Below are 19,311 nucleotides of genomic sequence, written 5' to 3'. Positions count from 1 at the left end.
ATTCTGTTATGTGCAATAACCCACACTTGAATGCATATTTATTTATATATATAGTAATATCTCAGTGCACCTACCCTCCACTACCCCTTTTGTACTATATTTTATTGTTTTATGTCTAAAATTGTTATATTTTATATTTTTTATATTTTTTATATGCTCATGTCTGCATTGAGAAAGGAGATGCTTTTAATCTCATTATACTTGTATAGCAGGGCTCCGAACCGGTTCAAGGAACGAAAACCGAAAACGAAATGGTCTTCAACTGTTCCGGAACAGAAACGTTATTCTGAAATCCACAAAACCGGTTAATAACGGTTTTTCGTTCTCTATATATTTTATAAAATTTCATAAAAGCGTAGCCTTTGTCAGGGGACAAAAAAAAGACTACTTCCGGTTGTGCGTTCACTTCGCTGCCCACTAGGCTCAATGCAGGCAGCTGTCACGAATCACTTCCTTTATCCACTACTTAGTCTAGTTATCCACTAGTTAAAGTGATGGTTCGGAGTAGATTCACCCTAGGGTCATTTGAACCGTGATATCCAGCCAAGTAGCCCACCCGAAGTTTTGCCGATATTGGCTGAACATCAGCTGAGTTACTGAGTTATCCCGAATAGCTTAGTACAAGCGCTAATGGAACCTGGCAGTATCTCCAAAATTACCACACTAAATCACATGCCATGACACCAAACTTCTACAGTAGTACAAATAAGATTCAAGATTCAAGATTCAAGATTTATTGTCATTTGTACAGAGAGACACTGGGTCATGCTGTGCATTGAAATTCTTGGTGACAAGGCGTCGCCAACAGCATTAAATAAAGATAAGTAGAAAAATTGTGCATAAAAAAGACAAAACAAGTATAACTGTGCATAAAAAAAAAAAGTGAAATGTGCAACTATATATATATATACACATGTGAGAATATGTACATAACTAAAGTGGCTGAGTGCCAATGAGTTACTGGTTGAGTAGCCTGATGGCCTGGGGGAAGAAACTGTTCTTTAGTCTGCTAGTCCGAGCCCGGATGCTCCGGTAGCGTCTACCAGATGGCAGAAGGTTGAACAGTCCATATGAGGGGTGGCTATGGTCCTTGGTGATTTTCCGTGCTTTTCTCAGGCATCTTGTGTGGTAGATGCCTTGCACGGGGGGAGGGAGGAGCTGGTGATGCGCTCAGCTGTCTTCACCACCCTCTGGAGGGCCTTACGGTTTTCAGCAGAGCAGCTGCCGAACCATGCAGTGATGCAGCCAGAGAGGATGCTCTCGATGGTGCATCTATAAAAGTCAGTGAGGGTTTTTGTAGACATGCCAAACTTCTTGAGTCTCCTCAGGAAATAAAGGCGCTTCTGGGCAGTTTTCACTGTCATGTCAGTATGTCTACTCCAGGTTAGGTCATCGCTGATGTGCACACCGAGGAATTTGAAGTGGGAAACCCTCTCCACCTCAGCCCCGTTGATGTGAATTGGGGCGTGCCCCTCCTGCTGTTTCCTGTAGTCCACAATCATCTCCTTCGTCTTGCTGACGTTGAGAGAGAGGTTGTTCTCTTGGCACCAGGTAGCTAAGGTACTGACCTCCTCCCTGTAGGCAGTCTCGTCGTTGTTGGAGATGAGACCCAGGACGGTGGTGTCATCAGCAAATTTGATGATGACGTTGGAGCTTAAAGTGGCCACACAGTCATGTGTGAACAGGGTGTAGAGGAGGGGGCTGAGCACACAGCCTTGGGGGGCTCCAGTGCTCAGGGTAAGTTCGGAGGAGGTGAGGTTCCCCATTCTCACCACTTGGGGCCTGCCCGTCAGGAAGTTCAGGATCCAGTTGCAGATGGAGTTGTTAATACCCAGGATCTTGAGCTTGGGGACGAGCTTGGCAGGCACAATCGTGTTGAATGCAGAGCTATAATCCACAAACAGCATCCTCACGTATGTGCCCACTTTATCCAAGTGGGAGAGGGCGGTGTGCACCGTCAGTGCGATGGCGTCATCAGTTGATCTGTTTCGCCTGTAGGCGAATTGAAGAGGGTCCAGGGTGTCGGGGAGGGAGGAGCAGATGTGTGTCCTGACTAGCCGCTCGAAGCACTTCATGATGGTAGAGGTCAGTGCTACAGGACGGTAGTCATTCAGGCAGGAGATGGAGGGTTGCTTGGGGACAGGAACAATGGTGGTCTGTTTGAAGCTGGTGGGAACCACAGACAGACTCAGGGAGAGGTTGAAGATGGAGGTGAATACCCCCCCTAGCTGGTCGGCGCACGCTCTGAGGACTCGGCCTGGGATGCCATCCGGCCCTGCTGCCTTCTGTGGGTTAACTCTTTTGAAGGCTCTCCTCACGTCGGTCGTGGACAGGGTCAGAGTGCGGTCGTCCTGGTCCTCAGCTAGCCTCACTGCAGGGGTGTCGTTGCTCGCCTCAAACCGAGCGTAGAAGGTGTTGAGCTCGTCTGGGAGAGAGGCGGCGGGCGGGGCATCACTGCTATTCCTTCCTCTGTAGCCTGTGATGGTGCGTAGTCCATTCCACATGCGTCTGGGGTCAGGGTTGTGGTAGACAGACTCCAGCTTGTCCCTGTAGGCTCTTTTGGCATCTCTGATGGTCTTCTGGAGGTCGTATCTGGATCTCCTCAAGGCCTCCAGGTCTCCTGAGCTGTAGGCAGACGACCGTGCCAGAAGTTTGGCACGTACTTTGCCGTTTACCCAGGGTTTCTGGTTGGGGAAACACCTGACGGTGACCTTCGGAACGACATCATCAATGCACTTGGAGATGTAGGCAGAGACAGAGTCTGTATATTCGTCGATGTCTCCATCGGCTGCATCACAGAACATCTGCCAGTCTGTAGTCTCAAAGCAGTCCTGGAGGATGGAGGTCGATTCTTCACTCCAGCGTTGAACTACTCGAGTAACCGGTTTCTCTTGTTTGAGGCGTTTTCTATAGGCGGGGAGAAGCAGTATGGAAATGTGGTCTGACTTTCCAAAGGCAGGGCGGGGGAGGGGTTTGTAGCTGCCCCGCAGTAGGGAGTAACAATGGTCGAGAGTCTGGTCACCGCGAGTTGGAAAGTTAATGTGCTGGTGATATTTAGGCAAAACTTTCCTCATCATAGCTCTATTGTAGTCGCCTACCACAATAAAAGCTGCCTCAGGATGAGCATTCTCAAGTCCAGTTATAATCCTATGCAGGTCCTCAAGCGCGCTGCCTTTGTCCGCCAGGGGGGGTATGTAAACAGCTGTTATGATGGCGCAGCTGAATTCTCGTGGGAGGTAGAAAGGGCGCGCTTTTACAGACAATAGCTCCAGATCTGGTGAGCTGTGTGTTGTTAAAACTGCTACATCCGTACTCCAGCGTGAATTAACCATAATACCCACACCCCCACCTCTGCTTTTGCCTGATTCCGACGTCCTGTCCTGACGAAAGGTAGTAAATCCAGTCGGGGAGACGGCGCAATCCGGCACCGAAGAATCCAGCCATGTTTCTGTGAACGCCAGCACACAGCAGCTGGAAATATCACGCTGAAAGGAGATCCTCGCGTGTAGTTCATCCAATTTATTGTCCAGGGATTGAACATTGGCCAGCAAAATGCTCGGGAGTGGCGGGTTGTTGCGGTGCGATCGGGATCTGCAGAGGATACCGGCCCGTTTTCCTCTTTTCTTTCTTCTTCTCCGGCGTCCAGGTAGGAACGGCAGGACAAAGGGATCCCAGCTCGCGCACTGTGGAGTGTTTAAAAAGTCCGTATCCAGTAGTGAATGGATCGCCAAAAGTGCTTGTCGGTCATAGTGAATGAGCGACAGAGCCATATTTACAAAAGAAGAGACTATACATATATAAATAAACAAATATGGTCTGTACTCACAAAACGATGCATTTGGAAGTTTGAAAATAGTCCAGGAGTTTATTATTATCAACACAAGCCTGATAGCTTCTCTGCAGCTAAAGCTGCGTCGACGTCACTGGGAGCTGGGAGCTTCAAAGTAAGATGAGGGTTGATCTACTACTGTAGACAACAAAGTATATGCTATATTCTACATGTTTTTTTTTATTAATTTTTATGTTGTGTGAGTTGTGAAATTATTTTATCAATGTAGAAATTGAGCAGCCTTGCTTTGTTGTCTACAGTAGTAGATCAACCCTCATCTTACTTTGAAGCTCCCAGAAGTGACGTCGACGCAGCTTTAGCAGCAGAAAAGCTATCAGGCTTGTGTTGATAATAATAAACTCCTGGACTATTTTCAAACTTCCAAATGCATCGTTTTGTGAGTACAGACCATATTTGTACTACTGTAGAAGTTTGGTGTCATGGCATGTGATTTTAGTGTGGTAATTTTCGGAGATACTGCCAGGATCCATTAACAATTGTACGAAGCTATTCAGGATAACTCAGTAACTCAGCTGATGTTCAGCCAATATCGAAAAAACTGCGGGTGGGCTACTTGGCTGGATATCACGGTTCAAATGACCCTAGGTTGAATCTACTCCGGAGTATCACTTTAAAGAAACTGTAAATAACTACGGAGGTAGAACGCATATGTTTTTCTGTGTTTTATTGATATTTCTAAAGCCCTTTGTCAACCTGTCAAATCATCATTTGTAGAACTAAAGAAGACAAATGTCTCCAGTTTTCCGGTTTTAAATGGTCTGATAATAATCTTAGTTTAAAGGTCCCATGGCATGAAATTTTCACTTTTTAAGGTTGTTTAACATTAATATGAGTTCCTCTAGCCTGCCTGCGGTCCCCCAGTGGCTAAAAATGACAATGGACCTAAACCATGCACTGGAAATTATTCTCCGCCTTTGGAAATGTGACCATGCAGATGGCCTGATCAGGAAAGCTGCCTCTTATGACGTGGCGCCTCTTATGACGTGGAGGTTGTTTCCACCCAGAGCCAATAAACTGCCTTTCCCCGGCCCGCCCACAGCTCTTTGGCCAGCTCATTGCTCTGTACGTGGATGTAAAAATTCTGTTTAGAGCTCCTGCATCAGAACCTCTAAAGAGCCAGTGGACAGATGTTGTTTTTTCCTGGGAAAGTGACGACAGAACCGAAGAGATTTGTGTATGTGTGTGCCAAATATTTCACAGACGAATGTTTCCAGAACTTGGGCTAATACCGAGCCCAAGGGAGAGCCCAGACACCCTGCGGAGGAAACTCATTTCAGCCGCTTGTATTCGCGATCTCATTCTCTCGGTCACTACCCACAGCTCGTGACCATAGGTGAGGGTTGGAACATAGATTGACAGTAAATCGAGAGCTTCGCCTTATGGCTCAGCTCATTTTTCACCAGGACGGGCCGATGCAGAGACCACTGCAGACACCGCACTGATCCGCCTGTCAATCTCCTGCTCCATTCGCCCCCTTACTTGGGGAAGGATCTCATTCCGAGTAAGTAATTTAACGCTCTATTATTGTGTTGCTTTCCTGTATGTACAGTATAGTTACATAGCTTGTTACCACAGGAAAGGGTTTGTATCGTTAGCAGCTAACGTTAGCTAACGGTTAGCTATGCAGCTAATAGCATCTGCAAGCTCTTATCTCTGTCAACTGGGCTGTTGGAGGTGTTTGCATGCCCATGAGATGGTTAGTTCACTCATTTTAGACCAAAACCCCCTACTTCAAGCTTCCTGAACAAGAATGAATCCGCAAATTCAGTGCATTTCATCCAGTCAAAACGGTCAGTCTGTCTGTGTCGTTAGCTCTGCAGCTAATAGCTCGGTCACTGTCGCTAATGTAACAGTAAATAGCATGAGGTATGCAAGTGGACACCTCATTTACTGTAACGAGAGTGTTGTGTACTTATTTGTTGTTTTGATAGCCGTCCTGCTGTTGGTGTTATGGCGCGCACGATGTCTGCCTTTCCCCTGATTGAAATGACTCTCGCTATGTGCATCTTTGCAAACCAGAGCAATCAGCTGAGAATGTCAAAATCCTCACTCCTGCTTTCCCCCTCACGCACCCCTTTTTTGCTGTGTCTTGTGTAGCACTTGCTTGATGTTTGACTGTGTTAGGAGAGTTGTTCAGTAACTAGTTTGTCATATTGTCAAAGTAAGCTCATATCAACAGGTTTCGCTAGTTTTACGGCATAGGGCTGCCGTGCCATCGACGTGCCATAGCGATTCACAAAACATTTGCGCAAGGTACAACGGGCGTAAGTAAGGCCACACCCCCACTAAACAGCTCATTCTGGGGATCATAAGGAGAGCTCATTTTTGTGACTGGCTGTACTTCTGCACCAAGGCAGAATTTTGGGGAAAAAAACTCAGATACAGTATTAGGGGACCACTAAAGCCTATAAAAATACATAAAAGCCTCCATTTATTTCCATGCCATAGGAACTTTAATAGGTTTAAATACCTTAAATAGTGTAGGAGCTATTTGTAAAGTTAGTTTTTTGGTTCTAGTTGTAAATTTAATTAGCTAATTATGAGTAACTTTATTTGATTAATTTCAGTGCTTTATTTAAATTAGATTTTTTGCTAATATTGTTTGTTAGTTATTTGTTTAGGATATTTTGGTAATTGGGTCACACTGGGCACCTGGAGTACCAGCATGCACCTGGGTGGGCCGATGTTTTTTTTTTTTTTTTTTTTTTTACCAGGGAAAAGGAGAGAGCAGCAGCCATGGTTTTCTTTGTTCTTTTGTTTGTTTTATTATTTTGAAATAAATCGTCACAAAAAGTCAAGAATTCAGTTTGGACATTCATCTTCTTTTGCCTGCTTTAAACCGCATCCCCCATGGTGCATCAGAGGCCTTCTGATTATGAATAGTTTAAAGTTCTGTTTGTTTTTTATGGACAAAGGGCCACTATAAATAGCTTGGAGGTTTTGTGACAGAATATATGACCGTAGAAGCGTAGAGGTTGCTGGGATCATCGGAGGCTCCAGCAGAAGCAGCTTTAACAGTGCTGTATGTCACCATGTCTTCTTCATGTTGAGCCTGTAAGACGAAGAAAAGAAACAATCCACAAACAAAACATTATAGTTCTTCTACAAACATCTGCAGGTAAGTTTACGAAGGGCCGTTAGGAACATTATTCTGAATTTGATCTCACACACACACTACTGAAACACTCTCTCACACACACACTACTGAAACACTCTCACACACACTACTGAAACACTCTCACACACTCTACTGAAACACTCTCACAAACTCTACTGAAACACTCTCACACACTACTGAAACACTCTCACACACTGCTGAAAAACTCTCACACACACTACTGAAACACTCACACACACTACTGAAACACTCTCTCACACACTACTGAAACACTCTCTCACACTCTACTGAAACACTCACACACACTACTGAAACACTCTCTCACACACTACTGAAACACTCTCACACACTCTACTGAAACACTCTCACACACTGCTGAAAAACTCTCACACACACTACTGAAACACTCTCTCACACACTACTGAAACACTCTCTCACACACTACTGAAACACTCTCTCACACTCTACTGAAACACTCTCTCACACACTACTGAAACACTCTCACACACACTACTGAAACACTCTCTCACACACTACTGAAACACTCTCTCACACACTACTGAAACACTCTCACACACTCTACTGAAACACTCTCACACACACACTACTGAAACACTCACACACACACTACTGAAACACTCTCACAAACTCTACTGAAACACTCTCACACACTACTGAAACACTCTCACACACACTACTGAAACACTCTCTCACACACTGCTGAAAAACTCTCACACACACTACTGAAACACTCTCACACACTCTACTGAAACACTCTCACACACACTACTGAAACATTCTCTCACACACACTACTGAAACATTCTCTCACACTCTACTGAAACACTCTCACACACACTACTGAAACATTCTCTCACACACTCTACTGAAACACTCTCACACACACTACTGAAACATTCTCTCACACTCTACTGAAACACTCTCACACACATTACTGAAACACTCTCACACACCTACTGAAACACTCTCACACACATTACTGAAACACTCTCACACACACTACTGAAACACTCTCACACACACTACTGAAACACTCTCACACACACTACTGAAACATTCTCTCACACTCTACTGAAACACTACTGAAACACTCTCACACACCTACTGAAACATTCTCTCACACACACTACTGAAACATTCTCTCACACACACTACTGAAACACTCTCACACACACTACTGAAACATTCTCTCACACTCTACTGAAACACTACTGAAACACTCTCACACACCTACTGAAACATTCTCTCACACACACTACTGAAACACTCTCACACACACTACTGAAACACTCTCACACACCTACTGAAACATTCTCTCACACACACTACTGAAACATTCTCTCACACACACTACTGAAACACTCTCACACACCTACTGAAACATTCTCTCACACACACTACTGAAACACTCTCACACACACTACTGAAACACTCTCACACACTACTGAAACATTCTCTCACACTCTACTGAAACACTACTGAAACACTCTCACACACACTACTGAAACACTCACACTGCTGAAACACTCTCACTCTACTGAAACACTCTCACACACACTACTGAAACACTCTCACACACACTACTGAAACATTCTCTCACACACTACTGAAACACTCTCACATACCAACTGAAACACTCTCACACACACTACTGAAACACTCTCACACACACAACTGAAACACTCTCACACACACTACTGAAATACTCTCACACACTCTACTGAAACACTCTCTCACACACTACTGAAACACTCTCACACTACTGAAACACTCTCATACACACTACTGAAATACTCTCACACACTACTGAAACACTCTCACACACTACTGAAACACTCTCACACACTCTACTGAAACACTCTCACACACTCTACTGAAATACTCTCACACACACTACTGAAACACTCTCACACTCTACTGAAACACTCTCACACTCTACTGAAACACTCTCACACACTCTACTGAAACACTCTCACACACACTACTGAAACACTCTCACACACTACTGAAATTTCTCCAAATTATTTCAGTGTTTCAGTAGTGTATGTGAGAGCAAATTCTGAATAATGTCCCTAACGGCCCGTCATATAAGTTTGTGTTGGTTACAAACACTTCATCATTATCACATATACAAGATTAAACGTGAACACTAATAACTGATGAGACCGCTCACCCTGCCCCCAGCTTTGGGGATGTTGTTGTAGTTGATGGAGGCGTACGCAACAGCATCTGCAGCTTCAGTCTGCACAGAGAAGACAGCCACAGGTGGAATATCAAACCATGTACGGACAAACTCATTTTTTCTTTTCTTTAGATGAGGACAAAAACTGCCAGAAACCGAAAAGTAAAACCTGAAACAGGGTTTCCTGCACTCCTCATACAGTGTTAAATGCTTGAATATAGTTGGTCCGTTTACCTGTAGGTGACCAGTTTTACTGCGTCTTTAAAAACTCTTTCAAGTCAAAGTTTCTTGCGACACTTTGTATTTTTGGCGTTCCTGTTTCTTGATTCTAGTTCCTCTTTGAGTCATGGTAAAAAGAAAACACTCCGTATATTTAAATCAGAGGTTTTAGAACACTTACCAAGTCTTAAAATGAGGTAGATACAGCCTCAGAAATTATTTGTTGAACTAAAACTTTAACTAAGACTCTCAACCCTCCCTGCCTCTACGGGAATTAAGAGGGGAAGCAGAAGCTTTGTCAGCATTCAGGTGTTTGTTAACACGATGCCAAGGAGGAAAGACATCAGCAGCTGATGCTGCCCACCGATCTGGGAGGGGTTATAAGGCCGTTTCCAAACTATCTGGAGTCCATCGTTCTACAGAGAGAAAGATTATTCACAAGTGGAAAACATTCAGGACAGCTGTCAATCTTCCCAGGAGTGGACGTCCCAGCAAGGTCACCCCAAGGTCAGAAACCCAAGAGCTACATCTCAGACTCTGCAGGCCTCAGTCAGCATGTTAAAGGTTAAAGGTCACCCCAAGGTCAGAAACCCAAGAGCTACATCTCAGACTCTGCCGGCCTCAGTCAGCATGTTAAAGGTTAAAGGTCATGACAGCACAGTTAGAAACAGACTGAACAGGTATGGCTTGTGTGGAAGGGCTGCAGGAGAAAGCCTCTTCTCTCTAAAGAGAACATGGCAGCACAGCTTAGGTTTGAGAAGTTCTGAGGTTGGGAAAGAAGAGTGGGCTAAAATTCCTCCACAATGCCGTGAAAGACTGATATCATCACACAGAAAATGACTGACCACGCAGAGCTTCTGCTTTCTTTTTCACATTTCATGGTTTCCTGTTGTTTCCTCTTTTTAACTTTCGAACATCCACAGTTTTTTTTTTACCACTTCTGTGTGCTAGCTGCGTTGTCTTTAAATAGCGTCTTTGCACGTCTTTTATCTGATTAAAAACTCCTCGAGTCCGTTCTGCTCTTCAGAAGCTACATCAGCTTTGCCCTTTGTCTGTTTTAAGGCAAGACACGGCAGGCAAAAACAGGGATTTTTCATGCAGGGGTCATTTTTTAGATTTTGGGCCAGTTTACTCCTTCAATATGTGTTCTTTCAACCTGCTATAAAGAAAACGTTGAAAACATAAATTAAAATGTTTATTTCATCACATTTTGTTTTCTCGCGGCAGTGCGTTTCGCCCAAATTTACCAAAATAAATTCCCCTATTTAAATCTCTAAATGTGCCGTTTTCTCAAAATCAGTTTTTTGTATTTTTCCAGTATCAATATCTCAGCCTATGGAGCACCTACTAACACCAAACCTTCCAGTTATACACTTAGCAGTATTCTGAAGATATTTACAGAAGGATTTGTTGATAAATCATTCCTGGCCTGATTTATGTGACATTATAATAAAAAAAATATGGCAAAAATTGATGTTTTTTAGGCTATGGGTATAATATTTTGATTTCCTAGGAAATGGAAGCAGATATCCTGAAATCCCTCTGTAATTTTCTTTTCATTTTGTGCGTAAACAAAATAAAAAAGGAATTTTTCTCCTGGCTTTATCATATGTTGAGATCTATCTTCTGGAAATATTTGCAAATTTGCGCAAATTTAATGAGATAATGCCAAATTTGCACAATTAAACATGCAAATTTCCCAAACTTGTAATACATTTTTTTTTCATACTTGTATAAGTAATCAACTGAGGAAGTTTCATGGTGATATCTATTATTACCCTATTCACCTGTAGCGTCTCGCCTTAAACAAGAAAATTAGACTGAAAGGTGAGACTGAGCACTGGAAACCTTCACACAAAGACACGTGAAATGTATGATTAGTACACGTTTCCACATGTGTGACCTCACCGTGTCCTGACCGGTTTCTGGATCAGACTGAGCCATCACAGGGTGTAAGCTGAGCTCCTGAACAAACAAGTACAGTTAGAGTTTTCTGTTTACAGCGATGGATGCGTACCTACGGCCACGACAACTGAAACTGAACATTGGACTCACAGCTTTGTCACCCATCTGTGTTCTGTCGCCTGAAAAGAAGAAAAAAAGTCAAATTTAGGCTCAACATTGAATGTCCAAGTTTAAAAAAACTCTCTGAAAGTTTCTGAAAGTTTATCCTGTGTTTGTTCTCACATTTATTTCTCTTCCATCTGATGATCAGCAAAACAGTTACTAAGAGTGCTGCCACACCGACGGCCACACTGCTGTAAAGGATTATGTCTGTATTCAAAGCACGGAGCGAGAGTGAGGAAGAATAAAATGTTTAATGTTGTCATTAATTCTGCTGTTTGGTGGAAGCTGCTGCTTCTACATGACAAACCTGTATCTGTATCTATAACTGCAGGTGCTGCTGTAGCTGATGTTAGTGGGGTTATTGTTGTTGTTGTTGCTGTTGTTGTTGTGTCCACTCCTGAAACATAACAGGAAACCACAGAGAAATGTGTCATATTTACTGAAATCAGCACATAAATAACAAACAGAGATGCCACCTTACATCTTTCAAACTCCAAACACACCGGTTTTACATTTCACAGGAAGATGGGATCAACGCTCCCCGCTGAGCTCAGTTCAAATGTTTCTCGTGTTGTTTTCACACGATTCCATGACTGAATCTACGTTTGTTTATATCTCAATGACTGAAATAGGATGAAACAAATATTGTCATCAGACTTTTATAATTGTTAAAAGTAGGGCTGGGCAACGATTAAAATGTTTAATCTAATTAATGACATGATTTTGCTGATTAATCACGATTAATCACATTTGTACGCAAATTCCAAAAATTTTTTTTGCTTTTAGCATTTAGTTTTATTCTAAATGTGCTGCCATATGAATGAAAGTGCCATAACATTTGTTGTGCAAACACACTTTTAACATCAGCATCTTTCTGTAGTTTTTATGTAGAAGCCTCGCTCCACTGTCTGTTTCCTTGAATGACTTGCTGCTATCAGTTGTGTGTTTTGCCTTTAAGTGATATTTTAGACTGGAACTACTACGCTGAGAAGACAATTCAACTTGGCAGTGTTTACAGATGACTTTGGTTCTGTCGACTCCGCCGTCTGGAAGAACTTTAACATGAAAATGGCCGAGTAAAAGTTCCGTACCCTTCTCCATGTTTGGTGGATCCGCCGATTACTTTCTTTTCCTGTTCCACAGCAGACAGCAACAGACTTTTACAAAATAAAAGCCTGTGAGCGACAGACTTTTACAAAATAAAATAGATAATAAAACCTGCGCTAATGCGTGATAAAATATTTATCGGCGTTAAATAATAACGAGTTAATTCGCCCAGCCCTAGTTAAAATCCATATTTCAGCCACCTCAGGATATGTTTACAGCCTCCATGTGTCCTCACAGAGCAACATGATGTGTCCACATCAGTGTCTTTACATGGAGCTTCTTCACTGGGATGTTTCAGAGTGTTATAATGAGAGAGTTAAGGGTGAAAACAACATGATGTAAATACTCACTGTTAGAAACAGACAGTTTAACAGCAGAGTCTGTAAACTTTTTTCCTGATTCATCATACTGTCTGCAGTCGTAACGACCAGCATCCTCCCCTGTGACCTTCTTTATAACCAGAGAGCAGCTCGCTGTAACACTCAGTCTGTCTGATTTAGTTTGGGCATCTCTGTGAAACTTCCCATCTTCAAACAGTGGCACTGCTGCTGCTGCTCTTTGGGCAGTGAAGATCCAGGTAATACTGTTACATTCATCATGAAACTCTTTAAAACCTTCACAAGGCAAAGTGACATCATCTCCAACAGTCACATCCTTGTTGGGGAATTGTTGAGTTAATGCTGAAAATGAGAGAAAAAGAGAAAACAAACTTAAAGAAAGCTGCAGCTGTTATGTTCATACTTCATGTTTTATTTCAGAACAAACTAAACTCATCGTGTTAGAACAGCCTGGTCTCATCAAACAGTTTATTAATAACACTCCACAGTAACGCAGTTTGGCATCACTTCATCAGGGTTCCCACTCTTTTCTTAGAATTATTTTCCAGGACATTTTCAGGTTAATTCAACACTCATTAACCCCCCCTTCCCGCTTCTATATTTATTCCTCTTCAGTCCCCCCGACGTCTGATTGAGAAGATGTGCAGTTTAAGGCTATAACTTACTAATTATGCAGGATTTATCACAGAATAAGACAAACACACCCACAGATTACAGGGTGGCACTTCAACAGTGTTTTCTCTTCTATTTTCTCTCCTGTACTTTATTCAAAAGTATTATTTATATATTCGATAAATCACCAAAAAAACTATTTCCTTTCTTTTATATCAGGTTGCTGTACAACTCAGTCTGCTCTGCACATCTGGAACCTGCATTTCTCAAACAAAATATAAATCACTGCAAAAATAAACTGTCCAAAGCAACTAAAAGTTTAACCTGCAGTGCAAAAAGGTTCATATCAAACAAAGTAATTGTTAGTTGCAGTTTTTTAGGAGCTTTTTCTGCAGCTTCCAGCTTTTCCTTTTTCTCTGTCACACTTTGACGCTTTGCATTTGATGAAGTCCTGTTTTTTCTGCTTTCACTGCCAGTTCGTCTGTTTCTTTCTGCATCATCTCGCTGCTTTTCATCGTTCTTCTTCTTTGCTTTAACATTTTCTCTTTCTTTTCTTCTCATTTGCAGTTTGCTCTTCGTTCTTTTTCTCATCTTCACGGTACTGCATGCTCCTCATCCTTACTCCTTTAGTGTTGAATCAGGTCCTTTTGTTCTTTATCTTATTATTCATTATTTCATTACTTCTCATATTTCATCCTGCATTGGTTACCATAACATTTTATTTAGTTTAATCAGCCTGTCAAGCCTTTTAAAGGGATAGTTCGCCTCTTTTGACATGAAGCTGTGTAACATCCCATACTAGCAATATCATTTCTGAACATCTTCTTACCCCCTGCTGCGTCCTGTGAGCAGAGTTCCAGCCTCGTTTTGGTGTTGATGAAGGTAGTCCGGCTAGTTTGCTGGGGTTTAAAAAATAAAGCGTTTTGCTTCTCAAAACAAAATGCGTTCAACAGAGTAATACATTTGCATCACAAAATGGTTCTCCAGGAAAAAGTCAGACCTCACAATCGCTTGGCCCTATTTTCTCTCCCTTCGTATCACTGCCTGCTGTGCAGACCGAGCAGCAAACACCGTAACAGGTGCAGCTGTCGGCGGGTGGCAGCAGGCAGTGATATGAAGAGAGAGAAAATAGGGCCAAGCGATTGTGAGGTTTGACTTTTTCCTGCAGAACGAGTTTGTAAGAAAATGTTCATAAACGATATTGCTAATATTGGATGTCATACAGCTTCATGTCAAAAGAGGCAAACTATCCCTTTAAATTGCATTTAATTTGTTAGTAAGAAAATAAAGTCAAATTGACAGCTAACTGTCATTGTCTCCTTCTTCTCCATGACGTAGTTGCGTTTTACTGCCGTTACGCACCAGGAGCCCAGTACATCCGGCTTCAGCGTGTGTTTTCTTGTCCGAGTTTTCCCTCTCGAAAGCGACTTGCCAGCCAAGGCTGCAGAGCATCCCCTACCCTGGTTTGTGTCTCCGAGGTTTTCCTTCCTAACATGCATGCTTTTGGCCCGCAGAGAACCCACGCATACACGGGGAGAACATGCAAGCTCCACACAGAGAGGCCCCAGCCGGGAACTGAACCTGGCAGTGAAGCGACGCTGCTAACCACCACACCACCGTGCAGCCAAATTCACCGACTGATAGCTGAAAGCTCATTCATCCATGTTATATTCCTTTCATTTATGCTACCGACATTAGAAATAAGAACCAGCTCCTCAAATGAACATGTAACATGTAGTTTTCACTGCGTACTTCTCTCATCTCAGGCCCCTCTTCCTGTGGTCTGTGGGCTTCTCTTTTGATAACTACTTTAGCTGGAAAGTAGTTCGTTTCAGACGATGTGAAAAGAATGTCTCTTAATTTATCTTACAGGACGTGTGGGAACCCTGCTCACATTTTGTGTTTCTTTATGCATGATTGCACATCAGGTGTTATAAAAAAGAATGACCCCCTGAACTGTTATTTTACTGTAAATTTAACTGTCAACATGTTAAAGTGAAGCTTTGTGTCATGGAAAGCTTAAATCGTGTGTAAAAGATACAAAAAAATGAGCCGACGTGTGAAAACAACCTGTAAACTTCTTCCTCTTTTATGAATGTTACCGTTTAAACTCTCAGTATTATAATCAATTAAGAGTATTTGTCTCTTTTTGAACAGATTATAAGTTTTCTTACCTGTAAATGGAAGCATCCATGTCAGGAACAGAGAAAATTTAAATGGTTTGGATTCAATCATTCTGCTGTTTTCTCTGACTTGTTCTCTCGCTGTCGGCTCTCAGAGTGTCTGAAACTGAGCCTCTAACAGCCAGATGAGACGTCTACTTCCTCTGATTAAAGTCTCCTCCTCACTCTGACCACAGAGGCTGTTTTTATGTCAGCAGCTCAGACAAACTGCTCCGTTCATGCAAATGTGTGAAGAAATATTTCAGTGTTTTATGAAAATTTGAGGAAATCTACATTGTGTTATCAGATGTTTCTTGCAGCAGCCCAAACTCAGCGGTTAATGAAGCAACAGAATACTTCAGCTGCTGGGAAACAACAAAGATAAAATCTGTAGGTGGTGTGAGACCAGTCGGTGTCTCACTTTAACTCTGAAGTCTTCTCTATTTTTAACCAAAGGGGAAGTGTTTCTGTGAGAATGTGAGTGAAACAGCAGCATCATAGAAAAATGCGGTCAACATACTTCTGATCATTTTAGTTGGCTCACGATTGAAAATATGATTATTATTCTTATTTCTACTTTTAAGACAATTTTTTCCCTTTAAAGTGAAATGAAAATGTAGCTTTTGTTGTCCACTGCAGAAGAACGATTAAAGGCTCCACCTGGGCTGTGACTGACAGGTTTCTCAGAACATTTACACACTGAGGACGATAATTAAGAATGAACAAAGTGTTATTTTCTCGTTCAGTTAGATTTCACAACAGATGGTTGTGTCGGTATGATTCGAAGCTGCCATGTTTGGAACCCAGCGGTTTCTCAACAACAGAGAGGGAAGTGCTCGGTGAGCTGCAGCTCTCCGTGTGAAACGCTGATCAGGTTGAGTCAACACAATAGATCCATCTTAGTTCTCTCAAACTCTACTTTTATCCCTCCACTGTGACTGAAGTGCAAACCAGCCTTTTGCACATTAGATGCTTACTTTGCCTCTTTGGTAATAATATTGTGTGTTTCTTGTGAATCTAACAGATAAACACGTCTCATGTGTAATCGGTATTGACTGTGCATGCAAATAAAACTCCAATAAACGCTAAGAAGGGGTTGATAAGAGGATAAATCATTACTTTGATATCATGCCGTCCTCACTGAGTGAAGCTTAGAGACAGAAAGTTGGGCGGTGACGGCTGCACTTTCTCATTTCTTCCTGTTTCAGGTCAAATACTGCCCCCAGTGGTAATAGTGCACAGATACCTCAGAGGGAACGACTTTTATGTTAAACAGTAGCCCCTTTCACACTGCCGAATAACCCGCGTTTAATTCGCGAATTTAGCGTGTCCGCTGTTGTGTTCACACTGCCGACCCGGGCTGCCGCGTCAACTCGACTCGCCTTTCGACCCGCGTCGGACCCTAGTCTTTTTGCCGAGCCGAGTTTGATGTGAACACAATCGACGCGGGTCGGACGTGGGCGTGACGTGAGGAGTTTAAAAGACAGAATGGACAGCTGATTCAGAACAACAGCGACAGGTGAGGACAAGTTTTACTCTGTTTTAGCCTACATCAAGTTGGAGACATTTTTTAATATGGCCAACTGGTGAGACAAGGAGGTCCGCGAGCTCCTCAGCCCCCGAGCAGAGGACATTATTTACCACCACATTTCGGGGACGGTGAAAGATGGACCTCTGCTGGAAGGGCTGGCGAGAAAGATGGGAGAGCGCGGTTTCCCACGCAGCAAGACGCACCGTAAAGTAACATCTCCATGAACTGCATTGCAAAAATGAGTTCTCAAGGTGTCCCGCCATCGTTTGTTTGAAAAATTTGATGCAGACAGGTGTATTTCACCCTACCTCCGACGCATGGCTTGTGCCTACGTCATTGTACACGCCCAGCATTTTATGTGTTTCGTGTGACGCTCTGCCACTAGGCAACTCCCCCTGAACTCGGCATCAGGCGACGCGGGTCACCAACACGCCAAGCGTTCACATTGCTCGACGCGGGTCGAAGGTGCAATTTGGACCCGCTAAGGTAGCGGGTCGCAGTGTGAAAGGGGCTACTGATGTTTCCACCAGTGGCGGCTCCTGACATTTTTTTTAGGTAGTGCAATTTCCAGTCTGTGAAAGCTGCATCAGAGTGAGCTGTGCGAAGCTGAACCGATTGCACTGATGCAAACCTGTTATGTTCCCACACAGGAAATAAAATGTCCAATCGTCCAGAAACTCCTTGTCTTCCTTAAATAAACACAACGCAGAGTCGAGGGGTTATTTGGTCTGCCAAATAACCCCTCGACTCTGCAATTTCCCCCCGTTATGTCCTTAAGTACCATAAAAGTCCATAGGACTGAGGTATATTTGTTTAGGTAGCATAATTTATTGTAATAATTTTTAATAATTTTTTTTGTTATTTTTTGCATAATTTGCCAATCAGTTAATATTACACCTTAACCATTATTTATTTATTTTCCTCATATTGTTCCAGGATTCTATGAGATAAGTAAACACATAAGCTCTTAATGATAAGATTCATTCAATTTTCATTCTAAAGAATGTAATTAAAATGACAGCATATAAATCCAAGTCAAGTGTTTATTGAAGTTTTGGAAAATATGACTTAGAAAAGCATAACCAGTTGTCAAACATGGTTAAGTGCAGCTTACTTATGTGAGATTTCTCTCTTTTTTAAATATAATACTGCACCATTAACAATGAATGTGTCATTATACATTCTGCTATCATTGTCAACATTATATAAAAGATTTAAATCATTACAAGTCAATGACTGAGCACAAAAGGGTAAGTTATTTAGCTACATCAAATACTACCTGGAAAAATAGCAGGGTTGGTGGAGCCCTGGGTTTCATCTTTGCCTCGCAAGGCGAGCCCCAAAATCCTGCAAAATTCTTCCAAACTTCCTTCTCCGCATTAGTATGACGACTAAAGGGCACTTCTTTCAGAAACACTACCGTGTTGTTGCACTCGACACTCGCCATCTTCTTCGTAGAATGTTTTTTTTTTTTTATTTATTTATTGAAAACCACAATGTTACAACAACAACGTAGAATGTTCATGGTCCCGCGCAACAGACATATGACGAAAGCACGTTGTGCGTCTTTTGTGCGAGCACATAAACCCTCATAGAAAATGCATTGGGAGCAGGATTTTTGAAAAAAAAAAAAAACTGACGTACCATTCATGTCAATAGGAGCTTCCTGGTGCAAATTCGACCCTGACAGAAATTGCCCCAAATGGGTGCGGCAACACCAGGCGCGACCTTAATCTGATTGGACAATGACATATACAACCAGTTTGCCTGCAGTAGATCAGTCCCGCCTTAGCAACTAGATAAAAAAATTAAAATCGCACAAATCGCCCCTATGGAGGAGCCGCCACTGCTGCTGTGTTTGCTGTGTCCGTTGTCCACCACTGTGGAAACATCAGTGTTTAACATAGAAGTCGTTCCCTCTGAGGTATCTGTGCACTATCACCACTGGGGGCAGTATTTGACCTGAAACAGGAAGAAATGAGAAAGTGCAGCCGTCACCGCCCAACTTTCTGTCTCACACGCCTCTAAGCTTCACTCAGTGAGGACGGCATGATATCAAAGTAATGATTTATCCTCTTATCAACCCCTTCTTAGCGTTTATTGGA

The 19,311-nt window shown here is 42.6% G+C and overlaps 1 protein-coding gene across 1 annotated transcript; it reads right to left on the bottom strand.

The window, feature by feature from the left end:
- Nucleotides 1–6,612: 6,612 nt before the first annotated feature.
- Nucleotides 6,613–15,781, bottom strand: LOC142375259 (uncharacterized). The gene is made up of 8 exons (XM_075459230.1): nucleotides 15,688–15,781; nucleotides 12,914–13,243; nucleotides 11,764–11,853; nucleotides 11,577–11,663; nucleotides 11,445–11,473; nucleotides 11,298–11,354; nucleotides 9,162–9,230; nucleotides 6,613–6,902 (listed from the first exon to the last, which is right to left on the bottom strand). The coding sequence occupies exons 1-8, from the start codon at nucleotides 15,746–15,748 to the stop codon at nucleotides 6,771–6,773; spliced, it is 855 nt and encodes a 284-aa protein (XP_075315345.1). The 5' UTR covers nucleotides 15,749–15,781; the 3' UTR covers nucleotides 6,613–6,770.
- Between the last annotated feature and the right edge of the window lie 3,530 nt (nucleotides 15,782–19,311).

The sequence above is a fragment of the Odontesthes bonariensis genome, chromosome 24 (assembly GCF_027942865.1).
Source record: "Odontesthes bonariensis isolate fOdoBon6 chromosome 24, fOdoBon6.hap1, whole genome shotgun sequence".
NCBI lineage: Eukaryota > Metazoa > Chordata > Actinopteri > Atheriniformes > Atherinopsidae > Odontesthes > Odontesthes bonariensis.
Note: the sequence above shows the minus strand (reverse complement) of the source record. Positions and strands in the feature narration are given on the sequence as shown.

Excerpts from the sequence above, each read along its gene's own strand:
- LOC142375259 (XM_075459230.1), bottom strand. The coding sequence starts at position 15,748 with ATGATTGAATCCAAACCATTTAAATTTTCTCTGTTCCTGACATGGATG. Across the intron at positions 9,231-11,297 it reads CAGAAACCGGTCAGGACACG|ACTGAAGCTGCAGATGCTGT; the intron begins GTGAGGTCACAC and ends TTCTCTGTGCAG. Across the intron at positions 6,903-9,161 it reads TCCCCAAAGCTGGGGGCAGG|GCTCAACATGAAGAAGACAT; the intron begins GTGAGCGGTCTC and ends TTCGTCTTACAG.